The 21,758-nt window shown below is 36.3% G+C and overlaps 1 protein-coding gene across 5 annotated transcripts; it reads right to left on the reverse strand.

Moving 5' to 3' along the window:
• Positions 1 to 1,999: 1,999 nt before the first annotated feature.
• Positions 2,000 to 19,893, reverse strand: LOC127873146 (uncharacterized). 5 transcript variants are annotated; one of them, XM_052416793.1, is made up of 4 exons: positions 19,807 to 19,889; positions 17,738 to 17,855; positions 10,276 to 10,478; positions 2,000 to 5,594 (listed from the first exon to the last, which is right to left on the reverse strand). In XM_052416793.1, exons 2-4 carry the CDS (start codon positions 17,833 to 17,835, stop codon positions 3,604 to 3,606), a joined length of 2,292 nt encoding a protein of 763 aa, XP_052272753.1. In that variant the 5' UTR covers positions 17,836 to 17,855; positions 19,807 to 19,889; the 3' UTR covers positions 2,000 to 3,603. The 5 variants fall into 5 exon arrangements, with proteins under 5 accessions (XP_052272753.1, XP_052272754.1, XP_052272755.1 ...); XM_052416794.1 differs by lacking the exon at positions 19,807 to 19,889 and adding an exon at positions 19,772 to 19,790; XM_052416797.1 differs by having other exon boundaries at positions 5,441 to 5,589; positions 19,807 to 19,893.
• Positions 19,894 to 21,758: the final 1,865 nt, after the last annotated feature.

Here is a 21,758-nt window from a genome sequence, read left to right on the forward strand (position 1 = left end):
GAAATATTATCTTAAAATTAGTATGAATCATCATACTGCGTACAAATATTGCTTTCGATGAACTATTTTGAAAACGTTGAACATTAAGATATTGGTTCTATTGAGTATTACAAGCTTTTTGTATACATCGTACAATATGTTTTATTTATGTTGGTAACTTATTAATTGATTTGATCACTTACATATTTAAACAAGATATGTGTTTGTCAGAAACACTATGTTCCCTACTGCGCCGCTTTGATTTATTTAAAAGAAATTATCATTTGGCAGGTACAGATAATTATCTCCCTTTAAAGCTTATTACCTTGGCATGAACGTTGAAAAATAGAGTAAATATAGCAAATAACATTATCAAATGTACGTCATGTTATTATGTCATTGCGATATGACTGTTAATTGATACATCCTACATTGGCGCCATCTCCTATGCATTTGCTTCATCTCTTTTGGTAAAAATTCAAAATTATCTACTACATCAGCAAGAAGCCAATATTTCTGTGCATGCATCATCAAATGTCTGTTGTACGCAATCGTTTGATGACGTAAGCGATTTAATTTGGTGGAAAGATGCTAGTCACACAGGAAAACCTCATCGAAATGCTTTTTAAAACTCCACTATGCCACAAATTGTTAAGGTTCTCTAGTGTTTACTTGGGTTGAGAATGTATGTTTCTGTAAATTTTTGGATGAATAAATCTTCGCTGAATCGATTTTAAAAATAATGCGAAATATGTTGAACAAGAGTGCCAAACTGTCACAAGATACGCCCGTTTTAAGGCTTTTTACAACTTGATAACTTGACCATGATCCATATTTGAACTTGACCTACATATCATTTAGACACAATTTCTGACACACATTGGTGAAGATCTAATGAAAACTACTTAAATTAGAGAGCGGACACCATGCAAATGCTTGAAATGCACTAAGTGACCTCGTGACCTTGTTTTTTTAACCTGGCATGACCCATATTTGAACTTGACCTACATGTAGATATTGTCTTGTCACAACTTTTGACCAAATTTGGTGAAGATCGGATGAAAACTACTTCAATTAGAGAGCGGACACCATGCTAAATGCTTGAAATGGTTTAAGTGACCCTGTAACCTAGTTTTTGACTCGGCATGACCCAAATTCGAACTTGACCTAAATATTGTCTAGATACAACTTCTGACCAAGTTTGGCGATTATCGGATGAAAACAACTTCTATTAGAGAGCGGACACCATGCTAGATGATTGAAATGCACTAAGTGACCCCGTGACCTAGTTTTTACCCGGCATGACCCATATTCGAACTTGACTTAGATATTGTCCAGATACAACTTCTGCCCAAGTTTGGTGATGATCGGATAAAAACTACTTCAATTAGAGAGCGGACACCATGCTAAATGCTTAAAATGCACCAAGTTACCCTGTGACCTAGTTTTTGACCCGGCATGACCCATATTCAAACTTGACCTAGATATTGTCTAGATACAACTTCTGACCAAGTTTGGTGAAGATCGGATAAAAACTATTTGAATTAGAGAGCGGAAACTGCTGTGGATGAAGCCTGCCCGCCACCAGGGTAAAACTATTATACGTCCTGTTTTTTTCAAAACGGGCGTATAAAAAATAAAACCTAATCACCCTGTAAAATTAGCCATTTTTTTTGACCTTGGACCTTGAAGGATGACCTTGACCTTGTACTTCCACCACTCAAAATGTGCAGCTTCATGAGAACCCCGCTGTGATTTTTTTTTTACCTTTGAACTTGAAGGATGACCTTGACCTTGAACTTCCACCACTAAAAATGTGCAGCGTCATGAGATACACATGCATGCCAAATATCAAGTTTCTATCTTCAATAATGCAAAAGTTTTGGCCAACGTTAAGTTGTTTTTTTTTCGGAGGGATGGACGGACAGACTGACATACACACATACTGACGGACAGCTCAACTGCTATATGCCACCCTTACGGGGGCATAAAAAGTCTGATAAAGAGAGACAACTCAAAATCAAAATGTGCATTTTTACTGATTGTTCATAGTTACATAGTTGTTTTAAAATAAATCTATTTTTAGTTGTGGCGACCTTGACCTTGGAGATATTGACGTAATTCTTGTGCGCAACACACCGTCCAATAATGGTGAACAAATGTGCCAAATGATTTTAAAATGTCACAATGAATGACATAGTAATGGCCCAGACAAGCTCATTTATGGCCATTTTTGACCTTCAAACTCAAATTGTGACCTTGACCTTGGAGATATTGATGTAATTCTTTTGAGCGACACACTGTCTAATGATGGTGAACAAATGTTCCACATGATTTTAAAATCTCACAATTAATCACAAAGTAATGGCCCACACAAGCTCATTTATCGCCATTTTTTATCTTCAAACTCAAATTGTGATCTTGACCTTGGAGATATTGACGTAATTCTTTCGAGCGACACACTGTCTAATAATGGTGAACAAATGTGCCAAATTATTTTAAAATCTGACAATGAACGACAAAGTTATGGCCCGGACAAGCTCATTATGGCCATTTTTGACCTTCAAACTCAAATTGTGACCTTGACCTTATAGATATCGACGTAATTCTTTCGCGCGACACACCGTCTAATGATGGTGAACAAATGTGCCAAATGATTTTAAAATCTGACAATGAACGACAAAGTTATGGCCCAGACAAGCTTGTTCCGCCCACCAGCCCACCAGCCGACATCGCCAATCTAATAGCCAGTTTTTTCCTTCGGAAAACCTGGTTAAAAATACGCTGGTTTAAAGGTCTGTGTTTTATAGATCTGCGAATGAAGTATTTATGAATTCATTTGTTGTTCATGTGATGGCACAAAAATAATAATGGATATACAAAACAAACATGGCCATGAGATGAAACACAGTCATCAATGTTGAATGTAATAATGAAATTGAGCTGCGCACTGGGAAAACGGGGCTTAATGCATGTGCATAAAATGCCATCCCACATTAATCAAGATGACACTTTCATCCATATGGAGAAGAACTGATTTTTTCTACTTTTACTTATAATGACATTGCCCCAACATGCTAAAAATCATAAAGTTGCTATTTTTGTAAGTGCAATCAAATTTTTTTATATCACATTAAGTTATTGACCAAAAAACCCTTAAGATACCAGAAAACATTAATTTGGAAAATTTAGGATCAATACGGAGCCATAATTCTTAAACGGTTATCACACTTTGTAGAGATTATTTGCAAACACAGTTTACCATCAAGTTCAATGATGAAGAGCGAAACAATGTAACTTCAGTTGTTTTTTATTTTGAAGAGCCATAATTAAGTATTATTCAACTTTCAAGGACCTTAATTCCACAGGTGCTTAATGCCACCTGGCTGGTTATCAAACTTGGCTGTGATATCATGCCTTTAAACATTTTACCTAATTTAATGAAGATCCAATTTAAACAGTTTGAAATATTGAGCATACATACTCCTCCTGAGGGGCTTAAGCCCGCCACGAGTATACCCATAATAACCCCTCCCCTTTTTATAGTGTATACAAATTAATAAACGAAACAGTGTCAATACAAAATATTTCTTTGACATATATGATGTAGTTCCCATTTTATTTTCAGAACATGCACTTTTTCAACTGCCTGATTTTGCTATTAACTCTTTTTCGTGCCTTCTTCCCCAAAGTTTTCTTTATGCTTTTCAGCTCGCTTATTTCACTATTCAAGCTCCTCACAACACCCTGATGGTTGGGGTGAAACGGAGGCAGACTGAGCAGCGTCTTATTCTTGCTCACATACAACACCTGAACATTCTGCTGGTCGGTCAGTGACTCTTTGACATGTCTCTTTATGTGAGTGTAGAGAGTTTTATAAGACCCTGTTAAATAATTACATACTCGACAAAGCAGGCACGTGAAGAGGCCCGGTTTCTGGCTGAAAGGAAAATGCGAGGCTGAAGTTAAGTGCGCATTCAGTTGTTTCAACTTTAAAAATCCAGTGTGACACACACCGCATGTGAAGTCCCTGCTCACTCTGATGGTGAACCACGATGAGGATTCAACAGTGCTTACGGCGTACTTTGGTTCGCTCATCTGATCGTGGCCATGTTGGTAATGCTGGGAGCAAGTACTTGGACTCTCAAATACACACTCACACTGCTCAAATGGACAAATCACAACAATACTAGCGAAGAGGGCAGAGGGATTCTTGAGCAAAGATGGTTCTATCAAATATCCCAGTTTACCATATTTATCCTTTGTCACCAGACTGGCGCTATAGTGTTTCTCCTTATTCATATGTGACTGCATGTCGTCCTTCAAGAGACACATGACTGAACAATAATCGCATTTAAAGACATTCACTGTTTGCATGTTCATTTGGCTGTTGTTTGGGAAACGACACACAGTGTCAATACTTCCTGAACCAGAATCTACCCTTATTTGTTTCAAAGAAGGTCCATTCTCAACACATTCTGATCCTAGTTTTCGCTTTGCCCGTGGCAAGCCTTTGTCTTCGGCTCTGTTGAACGTTAAACACCTCACAGGTTCTTTGAAGACAATAACATTGAATTCACAGTTTGTATTTTTTGTGTGTGCATTTAAAAGATGATGTATTAAAGATTTGAAATCATGAAAGACATCCATTTTATGACGACAACAAATAGAGATTTGCTCTTCACCTTCTTCAAGCTGTGGCCATGGGACATGACGAAGAGAACGACAATGGGATATGTACGCTTGGGCAGAACGAAGAGATTTCCTGCATATTGTGCACACTAAATCATTTTTAAGACTAATAACAAACTCTTTCTTTACTGGAGAAAGACCATAGCAATACTGTGCGTGAAACTTTGAGCAATGAAACTTTGAAAAATGAAAGGAACACTCTTCAATGTCTGGAAATACTTTAAAACAGACTGGACAAACAACCAAGAAAGTTTTAAACATATTTGCTTCAACTGTCAATGGACTTATGCCGGCATGTTGTCTTCCTATTTCACCTGATAAATGCAGCTCATATGGAGTTGCCCGGTAGTGCCTGTCTCTAACCAAATGTTCCTGGACTTGCAAATGATCAACATTTGTATATTCACAGAAATCGCATTTATAAACTACGTCCAAATGAGCATTGCCGGACTTACCACCAAAGATTTCTTCATTTTCTACAACACTGACACCAAGTTCACTGTCACAAGTGGGATCTATTGACACAACTGTAGGACTCGCTTCTGCTGGACTTTGATCATCCTTCACTTCTATAACCTCTCCATTGAAATCCTCAACATCCTCTGAATCCGATATCAAAATAATGTTTACCTCTGAAACCCCAATAACTTCGTGATCAGACACATTAATAGTATTACTCCTGGTTTTAAATTTGGGATCAGTTTCCTCGGAGCCATGTTGACAGCCTGCGCTTAAAAAATTCACATTTTCAACTTTATCTTCAGCTGTAGTATCTTTTTCTCCTTGCACATCTTTGCATATAGCTGAATCTGGGTATGTAACTGTAGCTGATACTTGAGATTTTTCACTCCTCCCAGAATTAACCGTTTGCAACTCGAATCTCCCATCAGAGGTCTCAATTCTGGTTTCCAGTACGCTCTGCTCTAGAATGATAGACTTTAAGTATCATAATTGCGTTTTTATCTTTTTTATATTTGATGTTGTTTTTAATTGCTTTTTATGTAAACAAATAGAAGTAAACAGCATTTAATTATATTGATATAGTCTTATGACGTTAATAATCATATTACTGGTGATTATGGTGATAAATGTAAACAAGAGCAATGCCTAGCGGGTGCAAACCGCTCATGTATTTTTCTTTTTAAAGGTGAAGGGACCTATCTCAATACTTCAATCAAAAAGGGGATAGGGGTGTGGGTGGAGAGGGGTGTACAGTGTGGGGGTGTGGTCATTTATTACATTTTATTAAAAAAATATTAACCATGCTTCACAAAATTATTATATTTTTTAGGGGGGGTCAGGGGGGGGGGGGGGGGGGGGGTCGGGATAGGGGGTTGAGATGGGGATATAGTGTAGGCGTGTGGTCATTTATAAGATGATCTTTCAAAAATAATAAAAAATAGAGGGCCATGATGGCCCGGAATCGCTCACCTGACTAACCTTGCTTCATGAACTTAAATTTTATTAGACCTATATACAATCCCAAGCCAAATTTCATTAATTAATACATTCTGACAAAATTTCATTAAGACGAGATGAAAACTGTGACCTGTTTCATCTACACAAGGTTAGGCCCGGTGACCTAATGTTTGACCCCAGATGACCCATATACGATCCAAAATCAGATATTATCAAGATAAACATTCTGACCATATTTCATTAAGATCATATGAAAACTATGACCTCTATTGTATTCACAAAGTTTTTCTATGATTTGACCTAGTGACCTAGTTTTTGACCCCAGATGACCCTAACACAATCCCAACCCAGATTTCATCAAGATTAATATTCTGGCCAAATTTCATAAAGATTTAATGAAAACTGTGACCTCTACTGTCTACAAAAGTGTTTTTTTAATCTGACCTAGTTTTTGACCCTAGATGACCAGAATTCAATCCCAACCCAGATTTTAACAAGACAAACATTCTGACTATATTTCATTAAGGTCTGATGAAAACTGTGACCTCTATAGTCTACACAAGGCTTTTCTATTATTTGACCTAGTGCCTAGTTGCTGACCCCAGATGACCCAAATACAATCCAAACAGGGCTCCCCTGGCCCAAATATTTCTGTAGCCAACATTTTAGCCAATTGGAATTTTCTGTAGCTAAATTTTAGAAACTGTAGCCAAAGTTTTAGCAAAGCATTTGCAGGGATCAAAGTTGGATATTTTGAAAATCCTGAACTTAAAGCTGGGGGCCAGGGGGCCGCAGGGCCCTTGGTGGGTCCAGGGGACAAGGGGGCTGAAGCTCCTGGATTCGACGCATTTAAAGGGTGCCTGTACCTGTTCTGGTGATTCTATTTTCTTAACAAGAGGGCCAAGATGGCCCTAGTTAGCTCACCTGAGAGGAGTGGTTCATTCAATCTTTACCAAATGTCAAACTTTACCTAGTTATTGTCCAGACAAACATCCTGGTCAAGTTTCATCATTATTTCATCTGCGAGTCATGATCAATGTACCTATGAAGTTTCATGATCCTAGGCGTAAGCATTCTTGAGCTATCATCCGCAAACCATTTTTCTAAGTTGAGTCACCTTGACCTTGACAGCCATTGTGTTCATACGTTTTTTGGCACTGTGACCTTGACCTTTGACCTAGTGACCTGATAATCAATAGGGGTCATCTGCGAGTCATGATCAATATACCTATGAAGTTTCGTGAACCTAGGCATAAGCGTTCTTGAGTTATCATCTGGAAACCATTTTACTATTTCAGGTCACTGTGACCTTGACCTATGACCTAGTGACCTGAAAATCAATAGGGGTCATCTCCGAGTCATGATCATTGTACCTATGAAGTTTAATGATCCTAGGCATAAGCGTTCTTGAGTTATCATCCAGAAACCATTTTACTATTTCGGGTCATCGTGACCTTGACCTTTGACCTAGTGACCTGAAAATCAATAGAGGTTATCTGCGAGTCATGATCAATGTACCTATGAAGTTTCATGACTCTAGGCATAAGCCTTCTTGAGTTATCATCCGGAAACCATTTTACTGCTTTGGGTCACTGTGACCTTGACCTAGTGACCTGAAAATCAATAGGGGTCATCTGCCAGTCATGATCAATGTATCTATGAAGTTTCATGATCCTAGTTATAAGTGTTCTTGAGTTATCATCCGGAAACCATTTTACTATTTCGGGTCATTGTGACCTTGACCTTTGACCTAGTGACCTGAAAATCAATAGGGGTCATGTGTGAGTCATGATCAATGTACCTATGAAGTTTCATGATCCTTGGCACAAGCGCTCTTGAGTTATCATCCGGAAACCATTTGGTGGACGGACAGACCGACATGAGCACAACAATAATGAGGAGGGAAAATGAGAAAACTGCCCCCCTCCCAGCAGCCATGTTATTCAACTGACCGGAACCATTTTTGAACTCAACTCTTGTATCAAGGATACAAATGTTCTGAGCAAATTTCATGAAAAATGGGCCAAAAATGTGACTTCTACTGTGTTCACATGTTTTCACTATAAACATATAGAGAAAAATGCCCCGCCCACTGGCGGCCATGTTTTTTAATCAATACCGACCATGTTCAAACCTGTCTGAGATATCAATAAAACCAATGTTTGACTAACTTTCAAGATGATTGGGCAAAAATTGTGACTTCTAGAGTGTTTACAAGGTTTCTCTATAGCCAAATAGGGAAAACTGCCACTATATACATATCGAGAAAAATGCCCCGCCCACTGGCGGCCATGTTTTTTCATCGATCTCGACCATTTTCAAACTCGTCGTAGACATCAATTGAACTAATGTTTTGACCAACTTTGATGATGATTGGGCAAAAATTGTGACTTCAAGAGTGTTTACAAGGTTTCTCTATAGCAAAATAAGGAAAACTGCCCCGCCCACTGGCGGCCATGTTTTTCAACGGATCGGAACCACTTTTGAACTCAACCAAGATATTAAGACAAACATTTTGACAAAGTTACATGAAGATTGGGCAGGAAATGTGACTTCTACAGTGTTTACATGGTTTTTCTTATTTTCGACCTAGTGACCTAGTTTTTGACCCGGCACAACCCAGTTTCAAACTCAGCCGAGATTTCATTGAGACAAAGCTTCTTACCAAGTTTCATGAAGATGGGACAAGAAATGTAGCCTCTAAAGTGTTTACGAGCAGATGTTAACAGACGGACGGACATACGACGGACAAAGACCGATCAAAAGCTCACCTGAGCAATCAGGTGAGCTAAAAAGTGTGACAAAAAATCTATTATTAGCCTTGGTGACCTTGACCCCAGTGACCTCAAACCTCGTCAAAAGGTAGAGGTCCATGCAAGGTACCTACATGCCAAATATGAAAGAGATCGGTAAAGTATTAAAGGCCCTATCAGAAACTGTAACAAAAGTGTGAGGGAAAATCTATTATTATTAGCCTTGGTGACCTTGACCTTGAACCCAGTAACCTCAAACCTCATCAAAAGGTAGAGGTCCATGCAAGGTACCTACATGCCAAATATGAAAGATATCAGTAAAGTGTTGAAGGCGCTATGAGAAACTGTTAAAAAAGAGTGACGAAAATCTATTATTATTAGCCTTGGTGACCTTGACCTTGAACCCAGTGACCTCAAACCTCATGAAAAGGTAGAGGTCCATGCAAGGTACCTACATGCCAAATATGAAAGAGATTGGTAAAGTATTGAAGGCGCTATGAGAAACGGTAACAAAAGTGTGACGGAAGTAAGGAATGACAAACTGGCAACTATATCGTCTACTGAATGTAATAACTAGGGTAACTGACATTTTGTGAATTGTTCAGGAATGCATATTTTCAGACCTTCTCCAAAATACATTAAGAGCACTTCCATTATTTTTTGTGCTCAGAATATTTCAGTGTTGAAATTATGGTAACTGCTACTTTCTTAATTTTTTATTGTTTTAAAAAAGACGTATCAATTTGGAGTTTTGTTTGGTTTTTTAAGTGTTATTATAATACTTATCAGAAAATTTGAATATGGAAAAATGTTTATTATTTTAATAAAACATTGTTTTGCTTCTCCTGAAAATTTAACAAAATGTCAGTTATGCTACTTTTTACATTCAGAAAATGACATGTGTTTGTAATGTCAATTTCGAAAATTTGATAAAAACATTATTTTTACCAAAAAGGTTGACTTAATATTTTAACAGTTGATGTATGTCACCTTAATAAACACAAACATGGAAAAAAGTAAAAATGTATAAAAATGTCAGTTACATGACTATATTCAGTAGGCGATATGCTCCGCCAAAATTTTACTTCGGGGAGCATAAAAAAGGACCTAAACACAAAACTTAACCGGATGCAGACGCAGATGCCGACGCTCAGGTGATGACAATAGCTCATACTTAAAAAAAAAAAAGATAAAATAAAAAAAACATTGTCATGTTTCAAAATTACAATTGGCAAATTAACAAAATTTTGGCAATGGAACAATTAAAATCAGCTTGAAGCATTATAAAGTTCAGAAATCAGAGTTTTAAAACATATCAAATGAGAAAAATCTTTTAAATGATTAAAACTTTCTCTCAACCATAATTAAAAAAGCAAGCTTCGTTTCACAGAAAAAATCAAGTAATTAATTTAATTAAGTGATAACAGTTTACCTTGGGAGACCTGCTGATTATTTTCTGCATTATCCTCCATATTTGGAACAAGACCTGCCTCAGAGAAGTATGTGGAATGATGTCCCCAGATGTCCCATGGACGTTGATTATTCATGCCTGTCTTCCGTATTATCCGGTCCCAAACAAAGCCATTTTGTAGCTGCACCGTGTTCTGAAGCTGATTACGGGCATTCCACAGACACCTGATGGGAGAAAAATGTGACTTAATTTGACAAAGGACTCCATGAAGTTATCAGGAACAAATAAGTCCCAAGTTATGACTTAATATAACTGCAAATAAAATGTTCTCTAGTGTTGAACTAATGGTTGGTATCTAGTCGACTAATAGGCTAATTGGCACACAGTTACTTCGGCATCTTGCTCTCCAGTTTAACCAGTTCGGCATTCAGTTAGTCACTTCGGCACTGGTATATTATCACATATTTAATTGATGTTCAATCAGTTTGCAAAGTGAATACGCAAACCGCGTTTGCCACCTAAAGTAATGTGACAAAAATGAAGACGTAACAACGTATTTTTCCTCAGTTGAACAGATCAAAGTTTAGTAGCAATTAATTTTAAAAGGCTAGTTAATTGATGCATAAAAGGGTTTGGTATAATAAGATATAAGCACTTTAATGAATTGACGATTAAACTGGTATATAAGGCGAAACAAGAGATGTGTTTGTCAGAAACACAATGCCCACTACTGCGCCGCTTTGATTTAAAAAAAATAAATTATTATATCCCTTTAAACAAGGGACAAAATTGTCACACCAGGTTTTCAATTTGAAAAAAAAGTCTGATAAAGGGAGACAATTCAAAATGTGCATTCCTTCTGCCCTTGTGTAAGATTCAATCTATTTTTACTCGTGGCAACCTTGATTTCAACTTAAAAAAAGAAGTGTGATAAAGGGAGACCAACTTAAAATGTGCATTGTTACTGATCAAAGTTACCCCCTTGTTTCAAAATCAATCTATTTTTAGTCGTGGCGACCTTGACCTTGGAGATATTGACGTAATTTTTTCGGGCGACACACCATCAAATGATGGTGAACAAATGTCCCAAATTATTTTAAAATCTCATAATGAATGACATAGTGATGGCCTGGACAAGCTCATTTATGGCCATTTTTGATTTGAACTCAAAGTGTGACTTTGACCTTGGAGATATTGACGTAATTCTTTCGCGCGACACACCGTCTAATGATAGTGAACAAATGTGCCCAATGATTTTAATATCTCACAAAGAACGAAAAAGTTATGGCCCGGACAAGCTTGTTCCGCCCGCCCGCCAGCCCACCAGCCCGCCAACCAGCCTTCGCCAATCTAATAACCAGTTTTTTCCTTCGGAAAACCTGGTTAAAAATATTACTTCCCTTGTGAAAATGATCTGTACCTGCCAAATGATAAATATAAATTAACTTCCTTTAAAGCTTGTTACTTCCCTTGGAGTGGTTTTTTTACCTTTGCACTTGAAGGATGACCTTGACCTTGCACCACTCTAAATGTGCAGCTCTATGAGAGCTGCGTGCATGCAAAATATCAAGTCGCTATCTTTAATATTGCAAAAGCAGTTCAACTGCTATATGCCATCCTACCGGGGGCATAAAAAGCATTTCATGTAATTCTCGCAATGTCAGATGATACTTGTTTTGGTTTTAATGTGTGTGTTCGTGTGCGACAGGAAGCTTTGCAATGTGATTCGTGCTCACGCTAGCAACTAGGGATGGTAACGGTTAACCGGTTAACCAGTTATCCGTTTCTTAAGGAGGATAACCGATTACAAAATTAATATTCGGTTACTCTTTCAGAAAACGCATTTTTGTTGTTGAACGCAATACATTCTCAAATCGTTAGTTTTGTTGTGCTTAATTTCAGTGTATTGGCTAATCCGCTTATCTGATCGCAAATTATCGGCAATTACCACCCGTGATGACCCCCCCCCCCCCCCCAGTGGATCAAAATTGATTAGAGTTGTAAACCATCGAGGTGCAGCGTATTAATGAGCAGGCACACGAGCAATTAGACAAAACGCTTCATTTATTATTACATCAACAAAGATTTTGAGAGAGCGAAAGTAATAAAAGAAAGTTTTTTTCTAACAAGCATCAAATATGATCCCCATTAAGATAAACACGCTTCATTTATTTTTTTTTTGACGTAAAACACGCTTTATGTAATATTCCTTGATCAAAAACACGTTTCATGTAGTATGCCATAAGCAAACGGACTAACGCTGAATTTTAAATACCACGCTTTTAAGAATGTAAACGCGTTTCGAAAACAAGAAACCCTGTTGGGAAAACTAAAATGTTTGGGCCAGTGAATTTATAATGAATAATGCGTATATTTTATGTTATGTGACTTGTCAAAACGTGTCTCATTCTCTTTTCATGTAAGGCATTACGTGCATTCAAAAGTAATCGTGACCCTAACAATCCTAATTGAACGGCGTCATATGAAAATGGGCCCTAAGCCATATGCAGCCAGCGTTGCTCCAGAGCAGTCACGCAAGGTTTCGTGGTCTCATTGGCATTCAGTGTAGCACCTGGCAAGACCAAACGAATGCGTTAATTGGTCTGGAGCTACATATGTCGAATAAGACCCATTTTCGCATGACGCGAATCAAATAATACTCAGTACGTTTGTGTACTCGAGTATAGCACTGCACTTTCGCAACTTCGAAAGTCAAGTAGTAAAAATAAATATAAGTTGCATTTATATATCATCGTGATAGTTCTCCTTTTCCTTTTCCTAATGATCATCAATTTCAGCATTGTCATGATTATCAGCAGTACCAATATCAGCAGCAGTACTAGCATTAGGGGCATGTCAATGCATTTCAGTATTATTATAACCACAATTGCATCATACATGTGTGATGAATATCATAATATTGTGTAATTTAAAAAGGGACGTGTTCAAAGATGTTCACATTATTTGAAGTGTGTCATTGAAAGCCTTTACTAGCTAGATTTGAACATCGGTGCTACAGAGCTCCGGTATAAAAACAAAGACACAATTTATGAACGAAAATCAAAGAAAAGTATCTGCTTAACGAAAATCCAGTGTGTGTTGAAATTTCGTCCCTGATTAGCCTTTACGGACTGCACAGGATAATCTTGGACGACACTGTACGCACATGCCTGGTTTTCTCACAAGGCACAAGTAATTAGGTTGCAAGACAATCAACAAGACAGAGTATATTTGCATATGCATGTAATTGTTTATAAACGTCTCAAGACCTATAAAATACATATTTCATAGGTCTTTGTAAACGTATGCGTTTTTTAAAATGTTTTTTTATGTGGTCAAAAGACAGTCGATTAACCAGTTAACCTCTTGAATACCGAACGAGGTTAACCGGTTACAGATTTGCTTAGGTTTGACATCCCTACTAGCAACACATAACCTGAGAGAATGTTTTGTTAAGCTCGATGTTGAGTACTACTTACATCATGTTCCCCGGGTACTCCTAAGTATACTTACATATGATATACCCCAGGTAAAACGTACCCGGGAATTTTAATGCTTAATCGGTCATTGTTTTTTTTTTCTATTAATTATGTTCACATGTATGTCAAATTTCTGTTAAATGGCCTCTATATTATCGAAACTGGTACTCAAAAAGCATGTTGATGCCATTTTATTTAAAGAGAAATTTGTTTAAAACAAAACCGTTTTATGGTAATCTGTAGCGCGTTTTACTACATCGGATTTTGGGCGGGAAAACAACTCGGGTACAGTCTAATATCAACTGGGTACGTTTAAGTATATTTACTGTATCGGGGTACATGTAAGTATACTTAAGAGTACCCAGGGTAAATGTAAGTAGTACCTGAGCGGACAATGACCAATTGATCGTTAGTTAAATAATTGTTGACCATTAAATAAATTAATAATTGATATAAAACCTAATTTAATAGCAAAACAGAAAAGCAACGATTTAATTGTCAAATTATTTAAAATTTTGAGTAAAAAAGATGTCAGTAAAATTAGCAATCAAAACAGAAAAGCGACGATTTCATTGTATTTAAGTTCAAATTACTTGTTTCTACTATAACAACTGACTTATTTTCGACATGTTCTTGCCAAATTTTGCTTAAAATATAGACCATCGAATATCCTCTATGCAATATTGGAGTATTTAGGAAAATAATTGAAACTTTTGACTCTATTTTAAAATCAAATTCAAAGAAATTTAATTGTCCAATTTTTTCCAAGTTTAAGTAAGATATATGAAAGTTTGCATAATATCATATTTCAGCTTTAAATTGATTGTTTCTTCTTTAAGGACCCACCGTAATTTTGCCGACATAATTGTTTGTTTTTTTAATTTAAAAAAATATTTGTAGCAGGTAAATATTATTTTATCTAAAAACAAAAGCTTGTAAATAAGTCTCTTACATACACATAATATTTGTGTTAACACTGTTTGAAATGTAGTTAAATAAGGAACATAATTTAATATTTGGATAAGCTCATGTTCATTTTACTTTGCATCATTAGGCATATCCCGAGATCAGAATAGACAAGCAGTGCACGGCGAAATACAACATGAATGGACGCATGTTCACAGGAGGTACATGTAGTCATATCACTCATGCATTGCATTGATTTCAGTTATTTATTTATTTAATGTCTTTAACACCTGCCAACAGCAGCCTCTTCCCAGTGGAGTTATGGTCCATCTTTATGAAAAGTGTAAGAACTAACAACGATTGTGAAGGATGGCCTCTCAATCCTCTCAACACCAGGGTTGCAACACGAGGACTGGTGCCATTCTGTCCTCTAACTCTACAAGGAGGCATTGGATATACCTCTCCACATCAAGGTGATAATCAGTGTTCTCCAGAAAAATATAAGTAGCCAGATATTTTTTCAAAGTTGCTTGTGACGAAGCAATAAAACAGGTGTTTTTGAGCTATTTCAATTTATACAAATGTATGTTGGGGAAAAGTAGCCGGCTTCTAGATTGAATGTAACCGGTGAAATCACCAGTTGCTGGTGTTTCTGGAGAACACTGGATAATGAATTATATTTCTTTGGTCATGTCCATTTTTAACTATGTTGAAAAATAAGTACATTTTTGTTGTTTTTTTGCCATGTATATATTTTTAAAAAGCTATGTTCAAAATTAAAAAATAAAACTTATATAAATTCGATTAAAAATTCCTTATTTTTATGTTCATAGTTAATGTATCAAGAATATATATTAATAACTAAGGTTAAACAAGAGGGCCTGAAAGGCCCAAAGTCGCTCACCTGAGATAACAAGATATTATTGGGACAATACTTCTGACCAAGTTTCATGAAGATCGGAAAATAAATGTGGCCTATAGAGTATTAACAAGGTTTTACTATAGCCAAATAAGGAAAAATGCCCCACCCCCTGGCAGCCATGTTTTTCAACCAAAGGGCATCATTTTTGAACTCCTCCAAGATATTATTGGGATGAATCTTCTGACCAAGTTTCATGAAGATTGGACAGTTAATGTGGCCTCTAGAGTGTTAACAAGGTTTTCTAAAGCCATATAAGGAAAAATGCCCCGCCCCCTGGCGGCCATGTTTTTCAACCAAAGGGCATCATTTTTGAACTCGTCCAAGATATTATTGGGATGAATCTTCTGACCAAGTTTCATGAAGATTGGACAATAAATGTGGCCTCTAGAGTGTTAACAAGATTTTACTATAGCCAAATAAGGAAAAATGCCCCGCCCCTTGGCAGCCATGTTTTTCAAGCAAAGGTTACCATTTTCGAACTCATCCAAAATATGATTGGGACAAATCTTCTGACCAAGTTTCATGAAGATCAGAAAATAAATGTGGCCTCTAGAGTGTTAACAAGGTTTTACTATAGCCATACAGGGCTTTTTTTCCTGACTTTGTGAAGCGGCCCTGGCCCCCTTACTTTGTGAAAAAATGAGTCTCGAACTTTTCAAAATTGTGAAAAAATGAGTTGCAATCTTTTCAAAATTGTGACAAATTGAGTCGCGAACTTTTCAAAATTGTGAAAAATTTAGTCGCGAACTTCTTAAAATTGTGAAAAACTGAGTCGTGAAATTATTAAAATTGTGAAAAACAGCCCATTTTATAAAAATTCACGGCCATGTTAGGTTTGTAAATTGTCCTTTTCAAAATTGTGAAATGTCCTTCCACGGCCACTCATAAAGAAGGAAAAAAAGCCCTGCCATATAAGGAAAAATGCCCCGCCCCCTGGCGGCCATGTTTTTCAACCAACGGGCATCATTTTAAAACTCTTTCAAGATATTATTGGGATGAATCTTCTGACCAAGTTTCATGAAGATTGGACAATAAATGTGGCCTCTAGAGTGTTAACAAGATTTTACTATAGCCATATTTAGCCATAAAAGGAAAAATGCCCTGCCCCTTGACAGCCATGTTTTTAAAGCAAAGGTTACCATTTTTTAACTCATCCAAGATATCATTGGGACAAATCTTCTGAGCAAGTTTCATGAAGCTTGGAAAATAAATTTCGCCTCTAGAGTGTTAACAAGGTTTTACTATAGCCATAAAAGGAAAAATGCCCCGCCCCCTGGCGGCCATGTTTTTCAACCAACCAGCATCATTTTTGAACTCGTCCAAGATATTATTGGGATGAATCTTCTGACAAAGTTTTATGAAGATCAGACAATAAATGTGGCCTCTAGAGTGTTAACAAGATTTTATTATAGCCATATAAGGAAAAATGCCCCGCCCCTTGGCAGCCATGTTTTTAAAGCAAATGTAACCATTTTTGAACTCATTTAAGATATCATTGAGACCAATCTTCTGACCAAATTTAATGAAGATTGGACAATAAATGTGGCCTCTAGAGAGTTAACAAGGCAAATGTTGATGGCTCACGACACACGACGCTCAGGTGAGCTTAAAATGAATAAGTGTCCAAGCGTAAGTATTGATGACCATACAATTCACATCCAAATATATATTTTTTAACAATAAATTGAGTTCATATCGTTATTTATTTAAAACTATAGAACTTTTTTTAAACGTTTACAATGAGGACTGCAAGGTTTACATTTAGATTTAACTATTATTTATTTCCATTTCCCCCGAAAAAATATTAAATTTTGATATCAAATAAATCTCTGGCAGGCACTGAGATGACAATGCAATAAATGTTGAAATATATTAATTTAACTATAAATGCATTTAATTTATTATAAACTAAGGTACTTTTTTTTTAAACAAACTAAGCCCAAGTGTCTAAACTTAAGTGCAGCTAACCCTTACCCGGCACTTCAAGTGCAGAAATAACTACTGAGTGCCGAAGTGACTAAAGTCAGAACTCTGTTCAGGTGCCAAAGTGACTAGGATTCCTAATGGTTTGGTTAACAATAATGCTTTTTTTGTTAGGATTCAATCTTTTAAAAAATGTGCTTAAACAAAATATCCTTCATCCTAGTGAGACAGATTGCATGGGGCAAAATAATACCTTGTGTCATAAAATCCAGCATAATTTGAAAGTTTTACATCTATAGGTCTCTGCCTTCCAATCCAAGACCTATCACGATTAAAATTCTGCTCTGTCATAATTCAATGCCTTCGGTTACCTTGAATAAAGAAATTAAAATACATTCTTAGATACAGAATTAAAAAACAACAACATATGAATGTAACTTTGCATGCACACACAACTACTAGGAATGAATTGCGCATAGAAGATAATTAAAGAAGTTGGGGATCTCAGGTCATTTCGCCCTAAAACCCTGTTTGCCCTAGGTCACCCTGAGTTGTTTCGCCCTTGGTCATTTCGCCCTTCCAAGTGGGTTGTTTCGCCCTTATTTAACTCTTATATAATATTATGGTTTTGTAAATGTTTGTTTCCATCTGAATAGTATTTGTTTAACATATATTGAAAATTACGATAACATGTATATGGTTATTACAAATTTAGTTATTGCGCAATAATCCGTTTGATTTTAATGCAATTAATTAACAGAAACATTATGATACATTATGTTACAAACTAAGTATCACAATTAATTAGTTTGGCAGAGGTATGATGCGTTGATTTGCCAATAAAAATAATTTCGGGACCAATTACAATGTACAATTATCAAACAAACTTAGATTGGAAGACGTGTGATCAGATGATTGGCTAATTAATCGCATATTTTTGTATTTTGGTGTGATGTGCGCATTTGTTTTCTGTTATGTAAAACAAGGCTATTGTCAAGCAATATGGTCCCCTACCGGCTCCACCATTTTCAGATTATTATTTTTTGGTTGCCATAGCAACCACAATTTTTGACGTAGGAACAAAATGAAATGACGTGCATAATGTCCAAATCGCCATCTATCCATGTTGCAAGTTTCATTAAAAAATATTTAGAACTTTTAAAGTTATTGCAGGATCCAGAAAAGTGTGACAGACAGACTCACAGACAGACTCACTGAGCACAAACCATAAGTCGCCTCTGGTGAAACTGGTAGGGGACAATAAAATGTACATCTACATCTATGGTATACTGCTGACAATGGTTAGCAGTTATTATTAGCAGGCGCATTGTCTTGAAACAGTGTTAGAATGTGTGCTATGTGCAGATTTAAATCAGAAGGTGAAGATAGGATAAAATAAGTCTAATATACAAGGATAAAAGATAAAAACACAGTTATTATTTAGAATTTGAAGGTTGGAGATAGCTGCTCAGCACATATGTTTAAGCTGGCGCTTGATTGTATCGAAATAGGTAAGCTATTCCATAGACGAATGCTCCAAGGGAAGAAAGAATTTGCATGGTAGTTAGTCCTAGAATGAGGTATCAGGAAGTTTAGGTTTCTGGTTGGTATTAGGTGATTATGGTCAACATGTACAAGGTTGTGGTGGATCTTGAAGATGTATGTGACTTCGCTTAGTTTGCGGCGTTGTTCAAGGGTTTGGCAGTTCAGGGAAGCTATCATGTTTGACACACTGCTGTATGTCAACTGATTGTGTATGTGTGCTTCGACACAGTATTGAATGTAAAGTGTTATCACTTTAAAGCTATCCAAATATTTGCAATGTAAATAACTTTGTAGTTTGTTCATTTCAAAGTGTCTCTAGCATTGTAATGCCTCATTCGACAACGATATATCTGAAGCAAAAGACAAAAAAAAACAGTAATACAGATAATATAATACTGTATTAAACAATATCCCATTCAGCATGTGATAAGCTAAAGATAAATCCTTTTAAATCGTTGTATGAATAAAAACTAGGGCGAAACGACCCAAGAATTAGGGCGAAACGACCCAGGGCAAACAGGAATTAGGGTGAAACGACTCAGGTGCGAACGGGAATTAGGGCGAAACGACCCGGATTCGAAGTTGCAATGTCCGAATTACAAATATCCGAATACATATCTTAAAGACAATGACAAAAAACTTCATCATTCGGAGATCAATATCTTAAAATGGTTAACTTATTATAAAAAATATTTTCGTTTGTTTTTCAACAATATAACATATTTTACAAGTTACCACCAACTTATAAGTTTAAATGAAACAAAAACTTAACCACACCTCGAAGAAGCTTTCTAAATACCACAAAGACCACAATATGACGAAAAGATAACCATCAGCAGTCATTCAAATCATACGTGCCCACAATCTCCACGCAGAGTTGTCGTTCCTTGCTCTCACATACAACTCTGCGAAAGGCTCAGCACGCTATTTTGTCTATAAAATAGCTAAAACCGAACAAACGCATTCAATGTATATTTGATTTGATATTTAAGATCGCATGCATTAAAATAAGAAATATGACTTTTAAATGTACGATAAATCGTGCAAATATTTGCGAGTTTTAATGCAACTCTTTGGAACTATTTTATTGCCCATTTACGCAGATGGAATCATTCCACGCACTTTACATATGTAAATAATTGAACATAATGTTTATTGAGTGACGTTAGAAATTGCTTCGACGTGTGTATGTATGTTGGTTTCTTAACAACAAAAAACATATCAATTTTATAATAATGAATCAAGACTAATATAAGATATCATGGTATGAGATGGTTTTCTTTAATGCAGTGAATGCAATGTAACCGTCGTGCAAGAGATTGTTTAGTATACTGTAACCTCAATGATGAACGCTTGGTATGATCATGACATGAATGAGACGCTTTCATAACAATAGTCCGTTCTGAGTCCAGCACAGAGGTGAATGTAATGTAACCGTCGTGCAAGAGATTGACGTGCCCATTGCGTATTCCGCTTAATACACTATTATACAGGGTGCAGAATCAACGAGGATTCCCGATTTTTAACACACGGGCTGGACAGAATGTAAACACGCCGTTAAGAACTTTATTTTTGCAAATATCTCAAGTTATTTAAATATTTAAATACATTTGTAAAAATCTTTAGTGCATAAAATACATTTTTTTTGCAGTTTGTGTCGATATCTTATGGTATAAGAATAAATCCTTGAAAACGTTTGAAATCGTTAACAAAATTTCACGTGGCGTGAATGATAACCGTGTGCAATGAATGCAGAATATAACAAGATCATAGGCTTATTAAAAATAAAAAAGTTACTCCGATGTTATTTCGGATTGCCATAAGGCTAAAGCATCATAAAAAAATCTGTCTTTTATGCACAAGTTGAACTTCTTACGAAAAATAATGTTAAAAAGTTATTTGAAATAAAGCACCACTTACCGCCGTGTACATATCCATAAAAATTAAAATGGTGAACAACACAAAGTCACGGGATCATGCACCCTGTATATGAAAGGTGGAGTTGAAAAAGAACATCAATACAAAAAGAAAACCTTTAGAAAAGCAAACTACATCGAACTGAAAAAAGAATTGGACGGAATAGACTGGGAAGAGTTGCTGAACAACGTACATGTAAATTATCTAAAATACATGTGGGACAAATTCAAAGAAATAATCAATAAACTGGAAAACAGACATGTAGCAACATAAAAAAAAACCTCAGACAAAAATAAATCAGTACCGTTAAGTACAGATAAAGTAAAATTAATCAAGTAAGACTGACCAAGAAATGCTGTCGAACAAAGATTCTAAACTAGTGCACAGAGCGAGAAAAGATAATGAATCAAAGGAAGCAAAGACAAATCCCCTTAAAAATCTGGCAGTACATTAACTCAAAAAGCAAAACTAAAAGGATATACCCGGTAACAAGCATATGCCAGGACCCCACAGATCCAAAGTCCTCAAAAGTAGAAGGGGATGAACAGAAGGCTAACAACATCATTGCAGCAGCGTTTTCACTAAAGAACCAGATAATTATGTGTCAGAACTCATCCAGAGACAAACCAGTAAAGAGTGACAAGAAATAATAAAATAGCAAAAAATTGCTATAAGCATCGCAACCAGACAAGTCTTCAGGAATCGTTATTCATAAATTCATAAAATAATTAAGCAAACAATTAGGAAAACCGCTGAACATAATGTTTAATAAATCTAATCAGGAAAAAAACAATGACTGGAGAGAAGCACGG

This window comes from Dreissena polymorpha, chromosome 3 (genome assembly GCF_020536995.1).
Source record: "Dreissena polymorpha isolate Duluth1 chromosome 3, UMN_Dpol_1.0, whole genome shotgun sequence".
In the NCBI taxonomy this organism is placed as follows: domain Eukaryota; kingdom Metazoa; phylum Mollusca; class Bivalvia; order Myida; family Dreissenidae; genus Dreissena; species Dreissena polymorpha.

What these genes read in the sequence shown, in the direction of transcription:
- LOC127873146 (XM_052416793.1), bottom strand. Translation starts at nt 17,835, where the DNA reads ATGACAGAGCAGAATTTTAATCGTGATAGGTCTTGGATTGGAAGGCAG. An exon ending in GCTGGATTTTATGACACAAG is followed by an intron (nt 10,479 to 17,737) that starts GTATTATTTTGC and finishes TTCTCCCATCAG; the next exon opens with GTGTCTGTGGAATGCCCGTA. An exon ending in TAATCAGCAGGTCTCCCAAG is followed by an intron (nt 5,595 to 10,275) that starts GTAAACTGTTAT and finishes CTATCATTCTAG; the next exon opens with AGCAGAGCGTACTGGAAACC.